Consider the following 22,176-nt stretch of genomic DNA (forward strand, 5'->3'; position numbering starts at 1 on the left):
CCTATAATTATTTTTTTCTACATTTATTCCTTGTTTGCTTTTCCTACTGTACTTTTCTCCTTGCAGTTAATCTTTAATGTATATAAATCCTTTTATCTGTCTCTATTTAACTTTGCATATCTATTCTTTCTTTCTTTTCTTTCTCTCCTTTTCTCTCAACATATTTGTTAATTTTATTTCCATTGCATTACTCCCCAACTGGCACCTTGCTTTAGTTTTGTTTTCCAGTTTGTGCTTTAGTTAGTTATGTTCTGGTAGATACAATTTTTGGTTTCCTTTGTTTGCTGAGTCAATCTATTGTACTTTATTTTTGTTGGACTGTTTTGATTTTTCTTATGTGTGTATATGTATATGTGCATATTCAGTGACACCTTTTATTGTTGTTATAAACCTCTGCTTCTACATTGGGCTTTTGCAGCTCTGAGAAGTTTTCCTCCCCCCCACCCCCTTTTATCTTTCTTCTTCCTTTTTTTTTTCTTTTCTCATTTTTTTAATTTTTAATTTTTTTAAACCTATTATATTTTTTCTACATTTATTCCTTTGTTTGCCTTTCCTACTGTTCTTTCCCCCTTGTAGTTAATTTTAATGTACATAAATCTTCTTCATCTACCTCTATTTAACTTTACATATCTACTCTTTCTTTTCTTTCTCTCCTTTCCTCTCAACATATTTGTTAGCTTTGTTTTCATTGCTTTATTCCCCAGTTGGCACCTTGCTTTAGTTTTGTTTTCCAGTTTGTGCTTTAATTAGTTTTCTTCTTAACTGGTAAATATAATTTTTGATTTCCTTTGTTTGCCGAGTCAATCTACTATACTTTATTTCTGTTGGACTGTCTTGACTTTTCTCGTGGGTGTATATGTATATGTGTATATATCATCATTTTAACAATTACTTGCCTGATTTTGTAACTGCCATTTGCCTGGGGTTCACCTTTGATTTCTCATTTTTGGATATTTGTGTTACTATCCCTTAATGCCATAGCAAACCACTTGTGAAATCTTCATTCCTGATAGGAGATCAAGCCCTGAGCCTTTAGAGTGGGAGCCCTGACTCCAAGACTCTAGACTACCAGAGAACTAACCCTAGGGAGTATCAAATAGTGAGAACTCACATAAACAAAACCACTTGAATACAAGACCCACCATCACCCAACCACCAGTAGCACCCTGTGCAGGATGCCTCATGTAAACAACAAACAAAACAAAAATACAAACCCAATCATCAGCAAACAGGATTACCACCTCACTCAGCCTTGCCAATCAGAAGAAAAACAAACAAACAAAAACTCAGCACACCTTATACAAAGCTTACACAAAGCACTGGACCAATCTTAGGAGTGCAGAAACCAAAAGGAAGAAAAAAATTCAACCTTATTCAAGGAAAGAATTCAACTTTCCTTGAAGCCTGGGAAAAGGAGATCTCAAACACAATAAGTTAAAAAAATAATGAAAAGGCAGATAAATACTACACAAATGAAGGAACAAACTAGAAACACAGAAGTCCAAATAAATGAAGAGGAAATAGGCAAATTACCTGAAAAAGAATTCAGAATATGATAATAAAGATGACAAAAAACCTTGAAAACAGAATGGAGAAAAAGCAAGAATCAATTAACAAAGACCTAGAAGAATTAAAGAATAAACATTCAGAGACAAACAATACAATTACTGAAATTAAAAATACTCTAGAAGGAATTAATAGCAGAATATCTGAAACAGGAGAACAAATCAGTGAGCTGGAAGATAAAATGGTGGAAATAACTTCTGAGGAGCAAAATAAAGTAGAAAGAATGAAAAGACCTGAGGATAGTCTCAGAGACCTCTGGGACAATATCAAACGCACCAACATTTGAATTATAGGACTCCTAGAAGAAGAGAAAAAGAAAGGCTATGGGAAAATTTTTGAAGAGATTATAGTTGAAAATTCCCCCAACATGGAAAAGAAAATAATCAAGTCCAAGAAGCACAAAGAGTCCCATACAGGATAAACCCAGGGAAAAACACACCAAGACACATACTAATCAAACTAACAAAGACTAAACACAAAGAAAGAATATTAAAAGCAGCAATAGAGAAGCAACAAGTAACATACAAAGGAAACCTCATATGCTTAACAGTTGATCTTTTAGCAGAAACTCTGCAAGCCGGAAGGGAATGGCAGGATATATTTAAAATACTGAAAGGGAAAGATCTACAACTAAGATTACTGTACCTGGCAAGGATCTCATTCAAAATTGAAGGAGAAATCAAAAGATTTTCAGACAAGCAAAAGTTAAGAGAATTCAGTACCACCAAACCAGCTTTATAACAAATGTTAAAGGGACTTATATAGTCAAGAAATACAAGAGAAGAAAAAAGATCTCCAAAATCAATCCAAAATTATTAAGAAAATGTCAATAGGAACATATATATCAATAATTACTTTAAATGTAAATGGACTAAATGCTCCAACCAAAAGACACAGATTGGCTGAATGGATCCAAAAACAAGACCCATATATACACTATCTACAAAAAACCCACTTCAGACCTCAAGACACAAACAGACTGAAAGTGAGAGGATGGAAAAATATATTCCATTCAAATGGGACACAAAAGAAAGCTGGAGTAGCAATCCTCATATCACAAAATAGACTTTAAAATAAAAAAAGGTTACAAGAGATAAGGAAGGACACTGCATAATGATCAAGGGATCAATCCAAGAGGAAGACATAACAATTGTAAATATCTTTGCACCCAACATAGGAGCACCTAGATACATAAGACAAACACTAACAGACATAAAAGAAGAAATCAACAGTAACACAATAATAGTGGGAGACTTTAACACTCCACTCACACCAATGGACAAATCATCAAAACAGAAAATTAATAAGGAAACACAAGTCTTAAATGATACATTAGATGAGATGGATCTCATTGATATCTTCAGACATTTCATTCAAATGCAGAAGAATATACACCTTCTTCTCAAGTGCACATGGAACATTCTCCAGGATAGACCACATCTTGAGTCACAAGTCAAACCTCAGTAAATTTAAGAAAATTGAAATCATATCAAGCATCTTCTCCAACTACAATGCTATGAGACTTCATATCAATTGCAAGAAAAAAACTGTAAGAAACACAAACACATAGAGATTAAACAACACATTTCTAAATGACCAACAGGTTACTGAAGAAATCAAAAGGGAAATAAAAAAATTCTAGAAAGAAATGACAATGAAAACACAACTCAAAACCTATAAGATGCAGCAAAAGCAGTTCTAAGAGGGAAGTTCATAGCAATACAATCCTACCTCAAGAAACAAGGAAAACAGCTAATAGACAACCTAACTTTACACTTAAAACAACTGAAAAAAGAAAAACAAACAAAAAAAGAACCAAAATTAGTAGAAGGAAACAAATCATAACGATCTGAGCAGAAATAAATGAAAAAGAAATGAAAGAAACAACAGTAAAGATTAATAAAACTAAAAGCTGGTTCTTTGAGAAGATAAAATTGACAAGCCTTTAGCCAGACTCTTCAAGAGAGAGAGAAGAATCAAATCAACAAAATTAGAAATGAAAAAGGAAAGGTTACAACAGGTAATGCAGAAATACAAAGGATTGTAAGAGACTATTATGAGCAACTATATGGCAATGAAATAGATAACCTGGAAGAAATGGACAGATTCTTAGAAAAGTTCAATCTTCCTAGACTGAACCAGGAAGAAATAGAAATTATGAACAACACAATTACAAGCACTGAAATTGAAGCTGTGACCACAAATCCCCCAGAAAACAAAAGCCCAGGACCAGATGGCTTCACAGGAGAATTCTATCAAGCATTTAGAGAAGAGCTAATGCCTATCCTTCTAAAACTCTTTCAAAAGATTGCAGAGGAAGGAACACTTCCAAATTCATTCTATGAGGCCACCACCACCCTGATACCAAAACCAGAAAAAGACAACACAAGAAAAGAAAACTACCAGCCAATATCACTGACGAACATAGATGCAAAAATCCTCAACAAATCTTAGCAAACAGAATTCAGCAACATATCATAAAGCTCATACACCATGATCAAATTGGGTTTATTCCAGTTATGCAAGGATTATTTAATATACACAAAGAAATCAATGTGATACACCATATTAACAAATTGAAAGATAAAAACCATATGATAATCTCAATAGATGCAGAAAAAGACTTTGAGAAAATTCAGCACAATTTATGATTAAAACTCTTCAAAAAATCAGCATAGAAGGAATCTACCTCAACATAGTAAAGGCCATATATGATAAACCTATAGCAAACATTATTCTCAAGGCTGAAAACCTGAAAGCATTCCCCTAAGATCAGGAACAAGACAAGTGTGTCCACTTTCACCACTATTATTCAACATAGTTCTGGAAGTCCTAGCTACAGCAATCAGAGAAGAAAAAGAAATAAAAGGAATCCAGATCAGAAAAGAAGTAAAGCTCTCACAGCATCATATCAGATGACACGATACTGTACACAAAATACTCTAAAGATAGTATTGGAAAATTACTAGGGTTAATCAGTGAATTTAGCAAAGTTTCAGGATACAAAATCAATACACAGAAATTACTTGAATTTCTATATACTAAGAATGAAAAATCAGAAAGAGAAATTAAGGAATAAATCCCATTCACCATTGCAACAAAAAGAATTAAATGTCTAGGAATAAACTTACCTAAGGAGACAAAAGAGTTGTACACAGAAAATTATGACAGTAATAAAAGAAATCAAAGATGACATAAATGGAGAGATATTACATGTTCCTGCACAGGAAGAATCAATATTGTTAAAATGACTATACTACCAAATGCAATCTACAGACTCAATGCAATCCCTATCAAATTACCAATGGCATTTTTCACAAAAATAGAACAAAAAGTCGCACAATTCATATGGAAACAAGAAAGACCCCAAATAGCCAAAACAATCTTGAGAAAGAAGAATGGAGCTGGAGGAACCAAGCTTTCTGACTTCAGATTATACTACAAAGCTACAGTCATCAAGACAGTATGGTACTGGCACAAAAAGAGAAGTATAGACCAATGGAACAAGATAGTAAGCCCAGAGGTAAACTCATGTGCCAATGGGTACCTTATTTTTGACAAAGGAGGCAAAAATATACAATGGGACAAAGACAGCCTCTTCAATAAATGGATCTGGGAAAACTGGACAGCTACATGTAAAAGAATGAAATTAGAACACCTCCTAACACTATACACAAAGATAAACTCAGAATGGATTAAAGACCTAAATGTAAGACCAGAAACTATAAAACTCTTAAGGAAAAACATAGGCATAGGCAGAACAGTTGATGACATAAATCAAAGCAAGATACTCTATAACCCACCTCCTAGAGTAATGGCAATAAAAACAAAACTAAATAAGTGGGACCTGATTAAACTTAAAAATTTTGCACAGCAATGGAAACTATAAGCAAGGTGAAAAGACAACCCTCAGAATGGGAGAAAATAATAGCAAATGAAATAACTGACAAAGGATTAATTTCCAAAATATACAAGCAACTCATACAATTCAATACCAGAGAAACAAACAACCCAATCAAAAAGTGGAAAAAAGACCTAAACAGACATTTATCCAAAGACATACAGGTGGCTAATAAACACATGAAAAGATGCTCAGCATCATTCATTATTAGAGAAATGTAAATCAAAACTACAGTGAGATATCATCTCACACTGGTCAGAATGGCCATCATCAAAAAGTCTACAAACAATAAATTCTGGAGAAGGTGTGGAGAAAAGGGAATATTCTTGCACTGTGGGTGGGAATGTAAATCGATACAGCCACTATGGAAGACACTATGGAGATTCCTTAAAAAATTAGGAATAAAACCACCATATGACCCCACAATCCCATTTCTAGGCATATACCCTGAGGAAACCAAAATTGAAAAATGTATCCTATTGTTCACTGTAGCACTATTTACAATAGCTAGAACATAGAAACAACCTAGATGTCCATCGACAGATGAATGGATAAAGAAGTTGTGGTACATATACACAATGCAATATTACTCAGCCATAAAAAGGAACAACTTTGAGTCAGTTCTAATGAGGTGGATGAACCTATAACCTGTTATACAGAGTGAATTCCAAAAGAGAAAGATAAATATTGTATTCTAACGCATATATACAGAATCTAGAAAAATGGTACTGAAGAATTTATTTGCAGGGCATCAGTGGAGAAACAGACATAGAGAATAGATTTATGGACATGGAGAGAGGGGAGGGGAGGGTGAGATGTATGGAAAGAGTAACATAGAAACTTACATTACCATGTGTAAAATAGAGAGCCAACAGGAATTTGCTGTATGACTCAGGGAACACAAACAGGGGCTCTGTATCAACCCAGAGGGGTGGGATGGGGAGGGAGATGGGAGGGAGTTTCAAAAGGGAGGGGATCTATGTATACCTATGGCTGATTCATGTTGAGATTTGATTAAAAAACAGCAAAATTCTGTAAAGCAATTATACTTCAATATTGAAAATTCTATTTTCAATAGAAAATAGATAAGTTAAAAGAAAAAAAAGCAGACTAGAGATGAAAGGAAAGTGAGGTTGGCATAGGAGTCATTCGCATCCAGAAGTATACAGAATGAAGTGCAGGATAAATCAGTCATAAGAAAGCACAGAAAAGGAAGAGGCCTGAAGACAGAAACACTAAGGAACTACAGTGGTTAAGACAGGGTGGGCAGAGCAAACACCAGCTTTACTGGAAAGGAAAAGGGAAGGCCCCAGATTGGAGTTTTTACCCGTTTGCATGGTAAAAATACCCCCACCAGAACTGGTTTCAAGTACCAGTGTGATGTCAGCTGGCTAGCAAAATTAATGAAAACAGAATCCTTGAATCTGGACAGCCAGGATCAGCCCTGCAGACTCACAGTGATGGAGGAAATGAGAAAAACAAGAGAGGATGCTCTCAAGGGAGGTGAGGGGAGAAGGTCTGAGAGGAAGCATTGAAAGGCCAGATGCTGCAGAGAAGTTAAGTCTCAGAAGGACTGGAGAGTGACTTCTGGGCTTTGCAGCTCAGAATACCACTTACTTGTTAGAGCAACTTCTGCGCTGCTGGGGCTGGAGCTTGATGGCCAGCTGTTCCAAGCTGATGGAGGAGAGAAAAGGTTGAGTGCCTTTCTCTTAGGAAGATCCAAGGGAGTTGTACATCTTGTCTTCTTTAGAAATCCTTGAACTAAATAAAGTTTGAGAAGGTAATAGACTAACAATTGGAAAGAAACCCTCCTCTTACACTTTTAGAATGCTTGCAGCTTTCAGAAAGTTGCTACCTCCCTTCATGCGATGCATGACAAGGTAATTAATTACAAACAAAGCAGCAACAGCAGACCAAAGGTCTCTACTCAGGAACCATGTAGCACATGGCGTCAGCTCCTCCTTGAGGTATTGTGACCCAGCGAGGTGCCTCACATCCTCTGTACAGGTAGGGAGGCCAGCACTTGAAAGCTGGCTTGCAGCAACCCCATGCAGGGTGAAGACCGCTCTCTCAGGCACTCCAGTGTCCACAAGTCCCATACCCACTGGGGAAGTGTTGGAGAGAACCAGGTGGGAGGGGGAGTGATCGCCCCAAGTCCCACAAATAGCAAAAGACAGCACTGAGGCTTCAGTGAAGTATTTCTGACCCAGGGGCCCTCCCACTTCACTGCTTTCAAAATAATCCAAATATTTGATTACTTGGAATCAAGACAAAAACAAGACAAAAAAACAAAAGAGATAGTGGATTAGAGGAATTTGTTTTAGTTTTAGTTTTGTAGTTTACAAAGCAAAGCCACAATACTTTTGGATGATATGTTGAATCATTGAAATAACCAATGCTTCCTTAGGATTGGTTATCCATCATACAACATCCATCATACAATATGATGTGGATCCACTTACTTGCATTCCTTTCTCAAACTCTGGCAACAAGCCTATGAAGTGGGTACGAGTATTCCTTCAGTTTTAAAGGTGGCTAACCTGGTATTCAAAAAGGTAAATCCCAACTTGCTCATGCGGGCCATGTAGGTGAGGGTGGGCTTCTGTTACCCATCCCTGTGGTGAGTCAGTCCTGGCAGCTGGTGGTTGTGTGTGTCCCCTGGGCTGCCCTGGTCCCTCCAGCGCCACTCACTCTCCCACTCAGTGCTGCCCCCCACCCCGCCCCGAGCAGTCATAAGCAATCAAAGCAATGTAGAGTCTGGTGATTGTCCCATGTTCACAGAAGCACAGCCATAGAGAAACAGTTAAATCTAGAAGAGGCAGAGGCGGTGACTAGAAAGAAGACGCTAACAGGGGAGGCCGTGCAGGGAAGGTGAGGCAGGGAGATCAGCACCTGCCACCAGCTGGGGTGAGTGGACAAGACTCAGAGACAAGCACCCTCAGCTCTTCCCGGGGGCACTGCCCAGCTGCCACCTGCAGCCCTGGACAATGTGCTTCCTATCAGAGGTGGAGGCTTGCTTTTCTCATTTTAAATTGGGGCATGGATGGAAGCGGACAGGGCAAGTCCATTTGGACAATGTGCTTCCTAACAGAGGTGGGGCTGGCTTGTCTTGTTTTAAATCAGGGCAGGGTGCCAGGGATGGGAGTGGACTGACCAAGTCCATTTGCACTGATGCCTGTATCAGCACACTAGTAATCTTATTTTCCAGAAGGGAACGTATGCTCAAATAAAAATCAGTGGATGAGCTTTGGCTTCAGCAGCAGGAAGGTGGTTTTCTTCTGTCACTATTTTTCCTCCTCTCAGGTTTATTTCCACACCCAGAGCTTGATGTTAATTATTAAAGTCATTTAATTTTACTGTAGCTGAGCTATTTCTAGATTATAGACATTCACTGGGTCTCACTTATTTTCAACTGATAGGCAATCCTATTGTAGGAAGCACTGTGGGAATCTGGCTGTATAATAGTTTTTCAACAGCAAACTCAGAAAAATCATAGCAACCTAGTTCCCATAGCACAAGCAGAATACAAGATTATGGAGAAGCCCTGTCAGTCATCCAAAAGGTCCTGTCTGGGGCCCAGCGCTCTGCCTACCCAGTGGAGCTGGGGTGGAGGGGGAGGAAACCAGCAATGTGTCCTGGACTTACTTCTGTTAGGTTGGAGAGTGTATAAATCATCTACTGCTGTTTAATAAATTAGAACCAACATAGCAACTTAAAACAACACTGTTCACTATCTCAGAGTTCTGTAGTGCATAAGTTCAAAAGGGCTTATCTGAATCCTCTGCTCTGGGTCTCACAAATATAAATAAACCAGAATCTGGGCAGGGCTCTTATCTGGAGACAGGGGAGAATCTGCTTCTTAGCTCATCCAAGATGGTAGCAGAAGTTAGTTCCTGGAGGCTGCAAGACTGAGGTCCCTGTTTCCTTTTGGGCTGTCAGCCAGGGGCTGCTCTCAGCTGCAAGAGGCTGCGCACACTCTTTGACATGTGTACTGTCCTCAACATTTTCAAGCCACCAGTGGCATGTCAAATCCTTCTCATGCTTGGAAACCGATTTCCTCTTCTGCACCCAGCTTAAAAATAAATAAATAAATAAACTTCTTTCTTTCAAAACGCTTGTCTATGAGACTGCCACCCCAGCACATAGCATCCTTACCAACTTTAAGGTCACAGAGTTGGATGATAATACATCTAGAAAATCACATCACAGCAGCCTCTGGATTATCATCCAATTTGAATAACAAGGAAACAGAATCTTGGGGATCTTCTTCAAAACTGTATGTGTTGACTGAAAAAATTTCAGAAACTAAAAGTTTTATTTGGTGGACAAAACTGAGGACATAAGTCTGGGGCACAGCCTCCCAAATAGCTCTGAGGGGCTACTCCAAAGAGGTAAGGGAGGAGTCAGGATATATAGGAGTTTTGCAACAGAGACGGTGTAGTCGGGAACACTGAAAAATAACGGTAAATTAAGGAAAACCAGACATTTCACTTTAAGAAATTTAGCGCTTTTCTACGTATGCAAGATGCAAGAGTCTGGGCTCATTGAAATCATTCCTTTGATGTGCACCTCAGCTGTCTGGAGCCAGTATCCTGTTTTCTCATCCTGAGTCTCCTCAGGGTGCATCCTTGGGGTAGGTGAGGGCTTGATGATGGGTATCCTGCTTCCATCGCGAGTTTGCTCAGGGCTCAGAATTGGGGTGGCTGTAGTGTGATGGCCAAACATCCTTTGCTTACTGACGTGGCAGGCAGTACTTTTTCATTCACAAATGTATCAGAAATGAGACACCCCCCAGGGACTCCAATGAATATAGGAGAGTATAAACCAGGTAAACATACATGCCCACACACAGCCAAGGAGCCAAAGGCTTTGATCCTTAGGTGAGGAAAAGTGTAAATGAGGAAAGGAGCAGGTGAATGAAGAGAAAGCAGGTGCTGCTGGCTGAGAAATGCTGGTGACGCATCTGTAAGGGAGCCGAGCCGAGTGAAGGTCATTAGAGGAAGTGACCAGGCAGGTATTAATTAAGGAGTGCTCCATATACCACCTGCCCTTCAAACACATATGCCCCAGCTTCTTACACTGAGCTTCTAAGGAATGGAGTGAGGCAGGGAGGCCCCGTTCTTCCTTTCATGGCGGAGTTTTGCAACGCTGTGCTGTGAAATGCATCATCCTATACTAGTTTCCCAGGACTGCCATAACAAAGAACCCAAAACTGAGTGGCTCAGAAACTTACCGTCTGAAGTCAAGGGTTGGTTCCTTGTGAGGGTCATGAGGAGGACTTCCTGGCCTCTTCTAGCTGCTGGGGGTTTGCTGGCAGCCTTGGGCATCCCTTGGCTTACGGCAGCATCACCCTCTTTCGGGGCCTCCATCTTCACGCTGACGGCATGCAGGTCTGTCTCTGTGTCCAATTTCTCCTCTCTAAAGGACACCAGTCACAGTGGGCTGGGGCTCATCCTACTTCAGTTTGACCCTAGCTAAGAGTTGATCTTAACTGGTTACATCTGTTGTGACTACTTTCCACATTAGCCTACCTCCTGAGATACTGAAGGGTTAAGACTTCAACTACGAATTCGTGGGAACACAATTCAACATGCAACAGTTGGCTTGCCTAAGGCTAGATAGCCATCCTCACTTGGAAGTAAGGATGACATAATTTATACTTTATTTCTATAAATAGAATGAGTCAAATTCTAGGTCAAGTTCAGTCTCTTACTTCTCAAAGTGTGTTGGATGTTCCTTAGGCCAGCAGCTCTGGCATCACCTGGGAGCTTGTAGGAAATGTCAAATGTCAGGCCCCACTGCTGACTCTCTGAGTCAGAACCTGCAAGATTCCCAGAGGACTATTTTGCATATTTAAACTTGAAAGGTAGTGTTTCATCCACCTTGTCAGAAATGATTAAAAAATTCTTTAGAGTAAAACCATACTGTCAACTTCAAACCAATGTTTTAAAGAAATTAAGACTTAACTCCAAATTTTTGAAAGAGGGGGCACAATAACCTCAACTTAGTTGATTTCTGGTAAAGTGATAATTATGGCTCAGAAATAAATAAATTTTTTTTTTTAAAGGATGCAACCATTCAGGACTTTAAGAGACTTCTGCATGTTCACTTAAACGGTATGGCTCAAGAGCCAGACAATATTTATTCAGTCAACAAATCTTTACTGAGCCTCACAATTTTCCAGGTGTCTCAATAAACAGAGTACTAATTAGATCTTTACTGTGCTACCACCTAGGGTTATATATTTCTGTAAGCCTCAGCCTTCTCATCTGTAAAATGGCTCCAGTACAAGCTGATCTCAGAGGTTTGTAATCCAGTGACAAAGTAGGTGGGGAGTTTAGCACAATGCCTGGTGCAGGGTGGGTGCAGAGTAAATGCTACCTAACACTGTTCCTGTGGGTCAGTGCTCCAGTCTCTGTCTGGATGGGGGCGGTAATGGGGGAAATAAGACACTGATGTAGGTACCAGGCAGTACAGAAGTGCAAAACAAAAAAGGTAAAAAGGAAAAGCCCTTTGAGGAGTGAAAAGCAAAGAAGCAAAATTCTGCAGTGAGGAGGCAGCTTCCTGAAAGCCAGGTATTGAGGTGGTAGACAAGCATTGCTGAGATTTGGGAGACAGAGGAGGAGAAGCAAGGCAAGTAGCATACACCATCCCGTTGGGATTTATCCAGCACAGGTGACCTCTTTCTGAGTCATCCTGAGAAGACGGGCAGGCCCTGGCTTTACAGAGCTTCCCAGATGGTGGCAGCCCCACCCTGCTCATCAGCAAGGAGCCCTGCGCAAGGCAGCAGCCTGCATCTGAAGCCTCAGCGGCAGGCCCCTCCCCTCCTCAGTTGCCAGTGGCCCCACGGGGAACATGGGATGGTGGATCTCTTCCCCCTTGACTTTTCCTTCTTTAATTTGGATGAATAGACTCTTCAATTTTAGATGGACTGCGGTTTTGAATCAATGCGCTTCTTGGCTCAGGAGAAGGCTGGGAAGGAGAACGCCAGCCTTGGCCAACAGCCACTGCACCCAGGGAGACTAGGAAGGACCAAGGAGACAGAGGAGAGGACCCACAAGAGGTGGAAGCCAACTCGTCTTCCTCCAGGAGTTTTTCTTCAGAGATTCTCATGCTTGGGATCGCTTTACCTGCAATTCCTGCAACAGCCACTGCCCTCCCTCTTCCCAGCCATCCCAGAGTGGCTCCCCTTCCTGATTCAGAAGACAGAAGACACATTCTGTTTCCAACAGATCAGACCAGGGTGGGTGGACTAGGGCTGCCGGAGCTGCCAGTGGCTGCCTCCCCCTCCAGGGCGGCTGGATCAGCAGGCCCTGGTAGAGGTGTTTCCCAACCCCAGACTTCCAGAGCGGTCTTAGAAGGCTACTCTCTAGCTCTGCACCAGAAAGTGCAGAGCCCCAGACCACTCAAGGGGCTTGGTGAGGGGCGAGGATCCCCGAGTGGCAGCCATGTTCATGTCAGGAAGATCGCCCCTCCTTCCCCCTGCTCCTGCTCTCACTCTCCTCACTGTGTGTGTGTGTGTGTGTGTGTGTGTGTGTGTGTGTGTGTGTGTGTGTGTGTGTGTGTGAATCAAAAGGACGAGTGTGTGAAACCTGAAAGGAGAATTTTCCTTTTGTAAATTTTGCACCAGGTGGTCTGACATATCAATCTGGCATCACACTTGAACTGTTTCTTGGTGCCTGGAGAAATTTTCTATTTTAGCTCCCTGTTACAAGCTTTTTCATGCGAAAGATTCAGCTAAAAGGCCTTCTGAGCAGAGAGGAAGTGGGAGCTGGGGCAAGGGGAGGAAAATGGAGACTGCAGGCTGGACTGCAGTGTAGACAGTGCCCAGACGGGTGTGACAAGCCAGAGGCTGGTCTGGGCAGAACACACTTCATAGATGAATCCAGAAATAGGGAAGCAGGGTGTCAGGACCTGTCTGTGTGGTCAGAGTAAATGGAAAGACAGAAGACTTAACATGTGAAGAGAGAAAACCCCAGTCATGGCCCTGACGGACAGACAAGGCTGTGTTGCAGGCTTTGGCTGGAAGGATACACACCTTCCACAAACCTACCCACGAGACTGATACCAGCCCCTCCTCAGCTTCTGCTTGCCCCGGAGTCCTCCACGCTGGCTGAGTGGTGGGGTTCTGGGGCAGCTTTTAGGGCGAGACCAATACCCTTCCCTCACACCTTGAGACTCTTTGCTGGTCTGGGTACAGTTTTTGTTTCTGTCTTTATAGCTCCATGGCAATTACTGTGAGCACATCAGAGGTGAAAGTGCTGATTAGGGGAGGACTATGGAAGGCAGGGCTGACAGGAGGCTGGAAAGGTGGTCTTGGCCTCTTTATGTAAAGCCTACAGGGCTGATCTGTAATTTACATGCAGCATGGGCATTATGCTGACAGATTGAGGATGGGAAATTATATGATTGGACCTGTGTTTAAGGGGATGAATTTGGCTGTTTTGTGCAAGATAGTTTGGCTAGAAAAGAGACCAGTGAGGAAGTTATTGCAGAAGGAGGTGTGTGATGGAGACATCAAAAGCAAGATAAGGGCCAGAGGGAAATTCCAGATCCTAAAAATATCTCAGCCCTGAAATGCAGGTGCTGCTGCCTGAGCCACCCCAGAGCGCAGAGGCAGCTAGCTGGTAATTAGCCCCAACGCTCCCATTGTTGCCTGAGATCCTGGCTGCTGGCTAATTAGTGCTTCCTGGAGGACAAAGCAGCTGGTATTTTCCTTTCTAATTCCAGTACTGACGTCCCAGTTTAACATAATAAAAGAATTCACTGGCACGGGAGAAGGGCAGAGGAGATAGAAGGCAGAGGTGGCCAGGGACCGGCCAGTTGTTCAGAGGTGGCTTGGAGCCAAAGTGAGCATTGCCGTCTCAGCAAAGGGACAGCCAGGGTTCTGCTCGAGTATCCAAGTGTCAGTCTTAGTCTAAATTTACACAGTTGGGTGGCTGGAGCTCATAGGGAGATCAGAGTTGTCTTGATTATCTTTGATCCTTGGAATCCTGAGTACTGCTGTTTAAGAAGCATGGAGACGCATGCACCCCAGCAGCAGGACTGACACTAGTCACCTTTGCGGCTTCTGCACCCTGGCAGGAGACTAGAAGGCTGGTGGGGCCTCTCCCAGGTCAGACGAGGCTCTGGAAAGCCCTTCTCCTTGGAGAGGAAGCCCTCCTTGGGCAGAACCCCCCACTGGGGTATATATTCCAAAAATCATTTTTCCTTCCCCACTAGAGCGTTGAGCATCTCTCTCAATCCTTACAATACGAACCTGGTGGAATTCTTGGAGGCAACACGCAAATATGTGGCGACTTTCTGAAGCCTGAGATCTCTGAAGGTTCTCAGTCCTGAGATATTCTGTATATATCGACTTGGCTAGGCTGTGGTGACTGGTTGTTTGGTCGAACACCTATCTAGATGTTGCTGTGAAGTTATTTTTTAGATGAGATTACCATTTACATTTTGAGTATATCAAATTATCCTGTGGTGTGGGTGGGCCTCATCCAATCAGTTGAAAGTCTTAAGAGAAAAGGCTAACTCCTCCTGAGCAAGAAGGATTTCTGTGTTCAGGTGGCCTTTGCACTTGAGGCTACAGCATCACCTCTTCCCTTCAACTCTAGCCTACACCCTTGTCCTGCAGGCTTTGGATCTGCGATCTCCATAACTGAATACGTTGATTATTTAAAATTACTGTCTCCCATATGTATACACACGTGTGTGCATATTTCCATGCTGCGTGTGCTAAGTCGCTTCAGTCATGTCTGACTCTTTGTGACCCCATAGACTATAGCCCCAGGCTTCTCTGTCTGTGGAATTCTCCAGGCAAGAATTCTGGAGGTGGTTGCCATATCCTTCTCCAGGGGATCTTCCCAACCCAGGGATCGAACCTGTGTCTCTTAACTCTCCTGCATTGGCAGGTGGGTTCTTCTGGGAAGCCTGCACATCTCCATACATGCATCCTATTGATTCTGTCTCTCTGGAGAACCCTGGCTACTAAACATAGTCTCCAACAGCTCATCAGAATTGCCCTTTGAGTATCTTACAAGTTATGGCTCTAGTGGCTTCTGCTCCAGTTAAGCGTATCTCAGTTGTGGTTCTATGTGTTCTCCTGTCTCTCTGGATTTGGGATCTTGGTTTGCCTTTAGATTGCATTTCTCTGCTGGCTCCAGGAAAATTCTTTGATTTTCAAGTTGTTCAGCTTTTTTCTTGTGATAAGAGTAAGAGCGACATCCAAGTTTGTCAGATGTTAGACCTAAAACTGAAGTCCTCTGCAAATTTTAAAAAAAAAAATTGTTTTTAATAATTTTTACCAGTTATGCCTGTTTCATTGGAAAGCTGTTCTACAAAGCTCCTTACTGTACTGTTCAGGAAGTGGAACTTGGGAGATCCATTTTTAATGACACTTATGGCTAATATCTGTTGAGTGCTGAAGCTGGAAACTCCTTAAGGATGTTTTGCATGCACATTTTCACTTAATCCTCCCAAATACTCTATAGGAAGATTTTATTATTATGGTCAATTTTTAAATGAGGAAAGAGATTCAGATAAGTTAAGGAACTTTCTTAAATCAGACTGTGTGAGGAACTTTCAGAAGTTCAGCAAAACTAGAATTCAGAATCCTGTAGGAGTATGGCAGAGGCCAGATTAGACAAAAAGAAATGACCTTATACTCTAGAGTGATAGAATATAATTAATATCCACTAGAAATAGAATGCAGCCCACCATGTAATTAAAGGTTTTCTAATATAATATCACATTAAAAATAAAACTAAATAGGTAAATTAATTTTAACAGTGTATTTTCTTTAATACAGTATATTCAAAATAATATTATTTCAATTATAGTCAATATAAAATTATTAGTGAGGTACTTTATTTCCACTTTTTTGTTCCAAGTATTGAAACATAATATGTGGTTGGCACTTCCTACATATTACTATTTGGACTTTTGAAGTGCTCAGCTGCAGCCCAAGAGTAAACTGTTACTCTTGTTACACTTACGGTTGCTGAACACAGAGGAAAGGCCTTGTGTAGACTTCAGGAATATCACCAAGGAGGCAGCCTAGTGGGTGCATAGAGGAGGAGCAGAATAGGAGGCTCTGAGATAAGAAGGGGGCCTTGGAGTTCACCAGCAGAGAAATGACAATGACCTGAGTGAAGCACAAGAGACATGAAGGAACAGCAAACAGATACAAAAGCAAAATATTACATCCATACATTTGTGATAAAACTCAACAAGACTTGGTGAGATGTTGCAACAAGACTTGGTGACTTGTTGCATATTGGTGATAAGGAGAGAGATGTCTAAGATAATTTCTTGTTTTTTTCAGTTGGATGGGCACCTTTATCTAAGCTCCAAGATTAGATAATGGACATCCAAAGAAAGGATTGGAAGAAAGGTCAATGAACTCTGATATATCTGTGGGCCTCTTAAATGAGATGTATACTGGCCAATGTGTATAAAATTGGGTGAGCAAGGTTATTGTCTTTTCTCTTTCTAACAGCATTTGTTGTTAATGCAACAGGGAAAATCAAGGCATTCTTTCTTATTTTGCCTTATACGGGGAGTATCTTTGTTTCAGCTGCAAGCAAGTGATGTTTCTGCTGTGCTGTTAGTCAGAGAAAACTCTTCCTGGTAGTTTATTCAGTGGTGCTAGACACCACTCCTTGTACTTTGGGATACAGGAGAAAACAAAAGAGACACACATTTCTTCATTCATGGAGTAGTTTATTTTTGTTGGGTTGGGGTAAAAAGTAAACAATAAACAAGATGAGCAGCCTGAACAACCCTGGAAGTAACACAAGAGACAGCCAGATCTGAACTCTGAAGGGTGGTTAGAAAAAGATCTGGTTTAAGACCCCAGGACTGTAGGAATGGCAGAGTAGCAGGGTGTCTTATTTTCCCACCCAACAGAGGAAGGCTACCCAGACCTCATGCCCTGACACATAACCTAAGCAAGTAAAACAACCTTGCATGCTGCCAGCCTTGTCTAGGGAATCTCTTTGTCCTTGTGGGCCTAAGATCCCCATTCCCTCAGGGTAATTCCAGGCAGTAACAACAAAAGAGATGTAGCACTACAGGTAGCCCAAATTGGAAAACCTTTTTGATGCTCTTACCCCACTGAGAGACACTCAGAGATCCAGTGAGGGAAAGCCCTTCAAGCCCCTTGAGCAGGGATCACAGGGGACACCATGGGTGTCATATAAACCTAGCTCTGAATGGGAAACCACCATTAGAACCACAGCCCACCAAGGAGGCCAAGACCTGAGCACTAAATCTAGTCAGAACCACTGTCTGCTAGAAGATAAGCTAAAGGACGCTCACTAGAAAGGAAACGATAAAAGATGGAAACTTGAGCACAGGCAAGGAAGAAGGCCCAACAGAAGGAGCAGACACACAGAAGTGTCCAATAGACTATTCATTACTTCATGGCTTTTAGAGATCGTACTTGATGACTGAAACAAAAATTATAGCATAATATGAAATTCAAAGCAATAGGATTGAAAGGGGAGGAAAATAAAGGGTACTAAATGGAAGTCAGTCTTTCACACATAATTCCAAGTGATATAATGTTGATGGCAGTGAACTGTAAGTCACATATGTATATTGTAATGCCTAGAGCCTCTATGGAAACTGTGCCCAGAGTCCTAAAAATAAATCAAGCAAAATTCTAAAAAGATTTTCCAATAATCCACAGGAAAGCAAGAGAAATAGGAATGAAAAACAGAATAAACATACAGAAAAATAACAATGCAGTGGCAGACTTAAGTCCTGACATACCAATAATTATCTTAAATATAAGCAGTCTAAATTCAGTAATAAAAAGACAGAAATTGCCATAGTATATAAAGAAATATGACTCAATTATATGCCATTTAAAAGAAACTCACTTCTAATTTAATGACATTTGTAGGCTGAAAGTAAATGGATGGGGAAAGATATAAGCATTATTTTAAAAAACTGAGAATGACTGCATTAATACCAGATAAAATAGATTTCAGAGCAAAGACAAATACTAAGAAAAGAGGGACATTACTCAAAATGATAAAATAATCACTCATCAGGAAGATATAATAATCTTAAATATATACATATCTAACAAAAGAATATAAAGAACAGAAAACACAAAATACATATAGGCAAAAAACTGACAGAGCTTAAAAGGGAAGTAGACAAATCCACAATTATAGTTGGAGACTTCAACTTACATTAAAGTTGGAATGCTCATGGAACTTACATTAGAAATAAGAAAGGGTCTTAAATTAACAATACAAACTCTCTACCAAGAAAATAGAGAAAATAAACTCAAAGAAACAGAAGAAAGGAAAGAGTAAAGATCCTTGCAGAAATCAATAATGTTGAAAGTAGGATAATAGAAAAATGAATGAATAGAATGAATGAAACAAAACCCCACCTCTTCAAAGAATCAATAAAATAGCTCTAGCAACACTGACAAACAAAAAGAGGGAAAAGACAATTATCAATTTTTGGAAATAATGGGGGAAATTGCTGAAAATTTTCAGCCATTGAAAAGATAAGAAAACACTACAAACAAATTTACATTCATAAATCTGAAAATCTAGAGAAAAAAAAAACTAATTCCTCAAAACCCACAAATTACCAAAATTCAATCAAGATGAAATAGGCAATCTGAATATTCTTATTACTATTAAAGAAATTGAATTTGTAATTTAAAAGCTTTTGAAAAAGAAAGCAAGGGAAGTCCACACAATTTCATGTCAATATTATATTAAACATTTTAAAAGAATTAGCACCAATTTTGTACAATCTCTTCCAGATAATAGAAGAGGAGGAGATTTCCAATTCATTGTCTGGAGATAGTGTTATCCTGATAACAAAATCAGAAAAAGGTTTTATGAGTAAGAGAGAAAGAGAGAGGGAGAGAGAGAGAGAAAGGAACTCCCTACAGGCCCATAGCTCTCACAAACTTAGATGCCAAAATTCCCAACAAGATATTAGCAGACAATCCAACTATGTATAAAAATATTATACACCTTGATCAGCTCTAAAAGACTAGTTCAGAAATGAAGAATCAATCAGTGTTATCAACCATATCAACAAACTAAAGAAGAAAAATTATATAATCACATCAAGTGAGACACAGAAAAGTATTTGAGAACACCCATTCATGATAAAAATTCTTAGCAGGTTAAGAATCAAGGAAAATTGCCTCAACTTGGTAAAAGCCATTTAAAAAAAAAACCTACAAGTAACATCATACTTAATGTTACAAGACTGAATGTTTTCCCCCTAAAATCAAGAGCAAGACAAGATGTTGTATCTTAACACAATACTGTAACAATACTGTATCTTAACACAATACTATAATACTGTAACACAGTATTTGAAGTTCTAGCCACTGCACTAAGGTAAGAAAAGAAATAAAAGTCACAGGGAACAGAAACAAAGAAATGAAACTCTCCATATTTGCAGAGATGACATGATTATCTACATAGAAAATTCTAACAATCTATTCCCCTCCAAAAAAGCCAATTCATTTTTAGTCTCTCAAAAAATGAAGTATGGATGTGTAAATCAAATAAATCATGAACAGAACTTGTATGCTGAAAACTTTAAAATATTGATGAAAGAAACTAGAGAACCTAAATGAAGACATATACCATGTTTGTAAGTTAGAAGACTCAACACAGCAAAGAGAGTAAATCTCTCCCAATTGATTTATAGGTTTAATCTAGTTTCAATCAAAAGGGTAGAAAAATTTTTGTTCATGTAGACAAACTTATCTAAAACTTTATATTGAATACATAGGCCCTAGAATAGCTAAAATAATGTTTACAAAAATGATAAAGTGAAAGTAATCACTATACCTGAGACCAGTGAGATTTCACAGCTTGTGTGGGTTTTTTAAAACTTATTTATTTATTTTTGGCTATACTGGGTCTTTATTTTGCCTGAGCTTTATCTATTTGCAATGCTTCCCTTGCTGTGGAGCACAGGCTTTAGGCATGGGATTCAGTAGTGGCAGCACACAGGCTTAGTAGTTGCTGCTGTTGGGCCTAGAGTGTGGTCTCAGTAACTGTAGTGCATGGGCTTAGTTGCTCTGTGGCATGTGGAATCTTCTGGGACCAGGGTTTGCACCCATGTCCTCTGCATTGGCAGGGAGACTCCCATCTACTGTGCCACCAGGGAAGTCCAGGGTGTGTATGCTAATACAACATACTTAGCCTTACTAATATGAGAGAAAGATTTTGAGCAGGGGAATGAACTTAATTGATTTACATGTCAGCAGGCTATCTCTTAGAGCTTCCCTGATAGCTCAATTGGTAAATAATCTGCCTGCAATGCAGGAGACCCTGGTTCAATTCCTGGGTCGGGAGGATCTGCTGGAGACGGAAATGGCTACTCACTCCAGGATTCTTGGACTTCCGTGGTGCCTCAGCTGGTAAAGAATCTGCCTCCAATGCAGGAGACCTGGGTTCGATCCCTGAGTTGGGAAGATCCCCTGGACAAGAGAAAGGTTACCCACTCCAGTATTCTGGCCTGAAGGATTCCATGGACTGTATAGTTCATGGGGTCGTCAAAAGTTGGACACGACTGAGTGACTTTCACTTCCACTTTCACTTTCAGGCTATCTCTGGCTTCAGTGTTGAGAACGGGCTGAAATGAGTAAGCAGGAGCCCAGAACGATCCCAGCAATCTAGACGGGATGATGACAGCTGCACTGCAATGGTGATATTGGTGGTCATGGTTTCTGAATGTATTTTGAAGGTAGATTCAACAGAATTTTCTGATGAATTAAATGTGGAGTGTGAACATAAAAGAGGAATCAAAGGTCACTCCAAGACTTTTATCTCAAGCAAATGGAAGAGTAGGGTCTGTATTGGCTGAGGACAAGACTATGTGAAGCATTGATTTGGGAAGATGGAAGAGAGGATTGGAAGCATGAGATGCTTAGAATGAAATGCTTGTGGGACCTACAGCTTCAGGGGACAGCTCCAGGTGAGGAGTCATGGGATGCAGGGAGGATGGAAGCTCTGCCTGTCTAGCCAGGCCACCAGAAGCTGCTGCTGCCAGGAGGATGGCGTGGCTGTGGGGGCGGTTACTGTTCTCCCTCCAAGTGCCTTCCACTAGTGACATAACTCAGGTGAGAAACACTGTGTTTGAAAATTCATACTTCTTGGGTTTCAGCTAGAGGCTACAAAATCCCTGATGCAATCTTTGCTGGATGGGCCCCAGTGTTTTCTAACTGAAGAGAAGTTAATGTAACTTCCTTTTGTGAGCACAACTTTGACTTTTCTCTGATATGCAAAAATAAACTCCTGGCTTTCTGTGGCAATTAATGTTTTATTCTTTCCTGAGCTATGAGAGACACCAGATATTACTGGATTTCCCTTTGCCACACAGAAGAGGAATGAGTCCAGAATGAATAAAATTATTTAATGTCTTAAATTTTCCTCTTTGGTGAAGGTTAGTCAAGGCAGGATTGGGGCATGGAAAGTATTTCCAATGCCTTCTACTGTGGCTGTTACTGAACCAATCTTGGGTCCACATGCCCTTGTGCAGCAAAACCAACCTACTGACATCAGGTTGTGGTAAAGGAAAGTGCCTTGGTTATTGCAGGAGCCAAGCAAGAAGTTCAGGCATCTAATGCTCAAAAGGCCCAAACTCCTTGATGTTGTGCAGGGAGAGGTTTTTAAAGACAGAGCAAGAGAGAGGGTTGCAGAGTGTGTCATCAGCTC

At 40.5% G+C, this 22,176-nt stretch overlaps 1 protein-coding gene across 2 annotated transcripts in view; it reads right to left on the reverse strand.

Annotated features, from left to right (window-relative positions):
* The window catches only part of LOC145528567 (uncharacterized), a 93,908-nt gene that overhangs the window by 14,772 nt on the left and 56,960 nt on the right, over window positions 1-22,176 (reverse strand). For both annotated transcript variants that reach the window (XM_081547240.1, XM_081547241.1), the window contains exons 4-5: window positions 10,701-10,885; window positions 7,085-7,228 (exon numbers count right to left, since the gene is read on the reverse strand). In XM_081547240.1, coding sequence (XP_081403366.1) covers window positions 7,085-7,228; window positions 10,701-10,885 — 329 coding nt within the window. The remainder of the gene's footprint in view (window positions 1-7,084; window positions 7,229-10,700; window positions 10,886-22,176) is intronic.

Source organism: Giraffa tippelskirchi, chromosome 12 (genome assembly GCF_054371585.1).
Source record: "Giraffa tippelskirchi isolate mGirTip1 chromosome 12, T2T-mGirTip1v1.2.pri, whole genome shotgun sequence".
Classification (NCBI taxonomy): domain Eukaryota; kingdom Metazoa; phylum Chordata; class Mammalia; order Artiodactyla; family Giraffidae; genus Giraffa; species Giraffa tippelskirchi.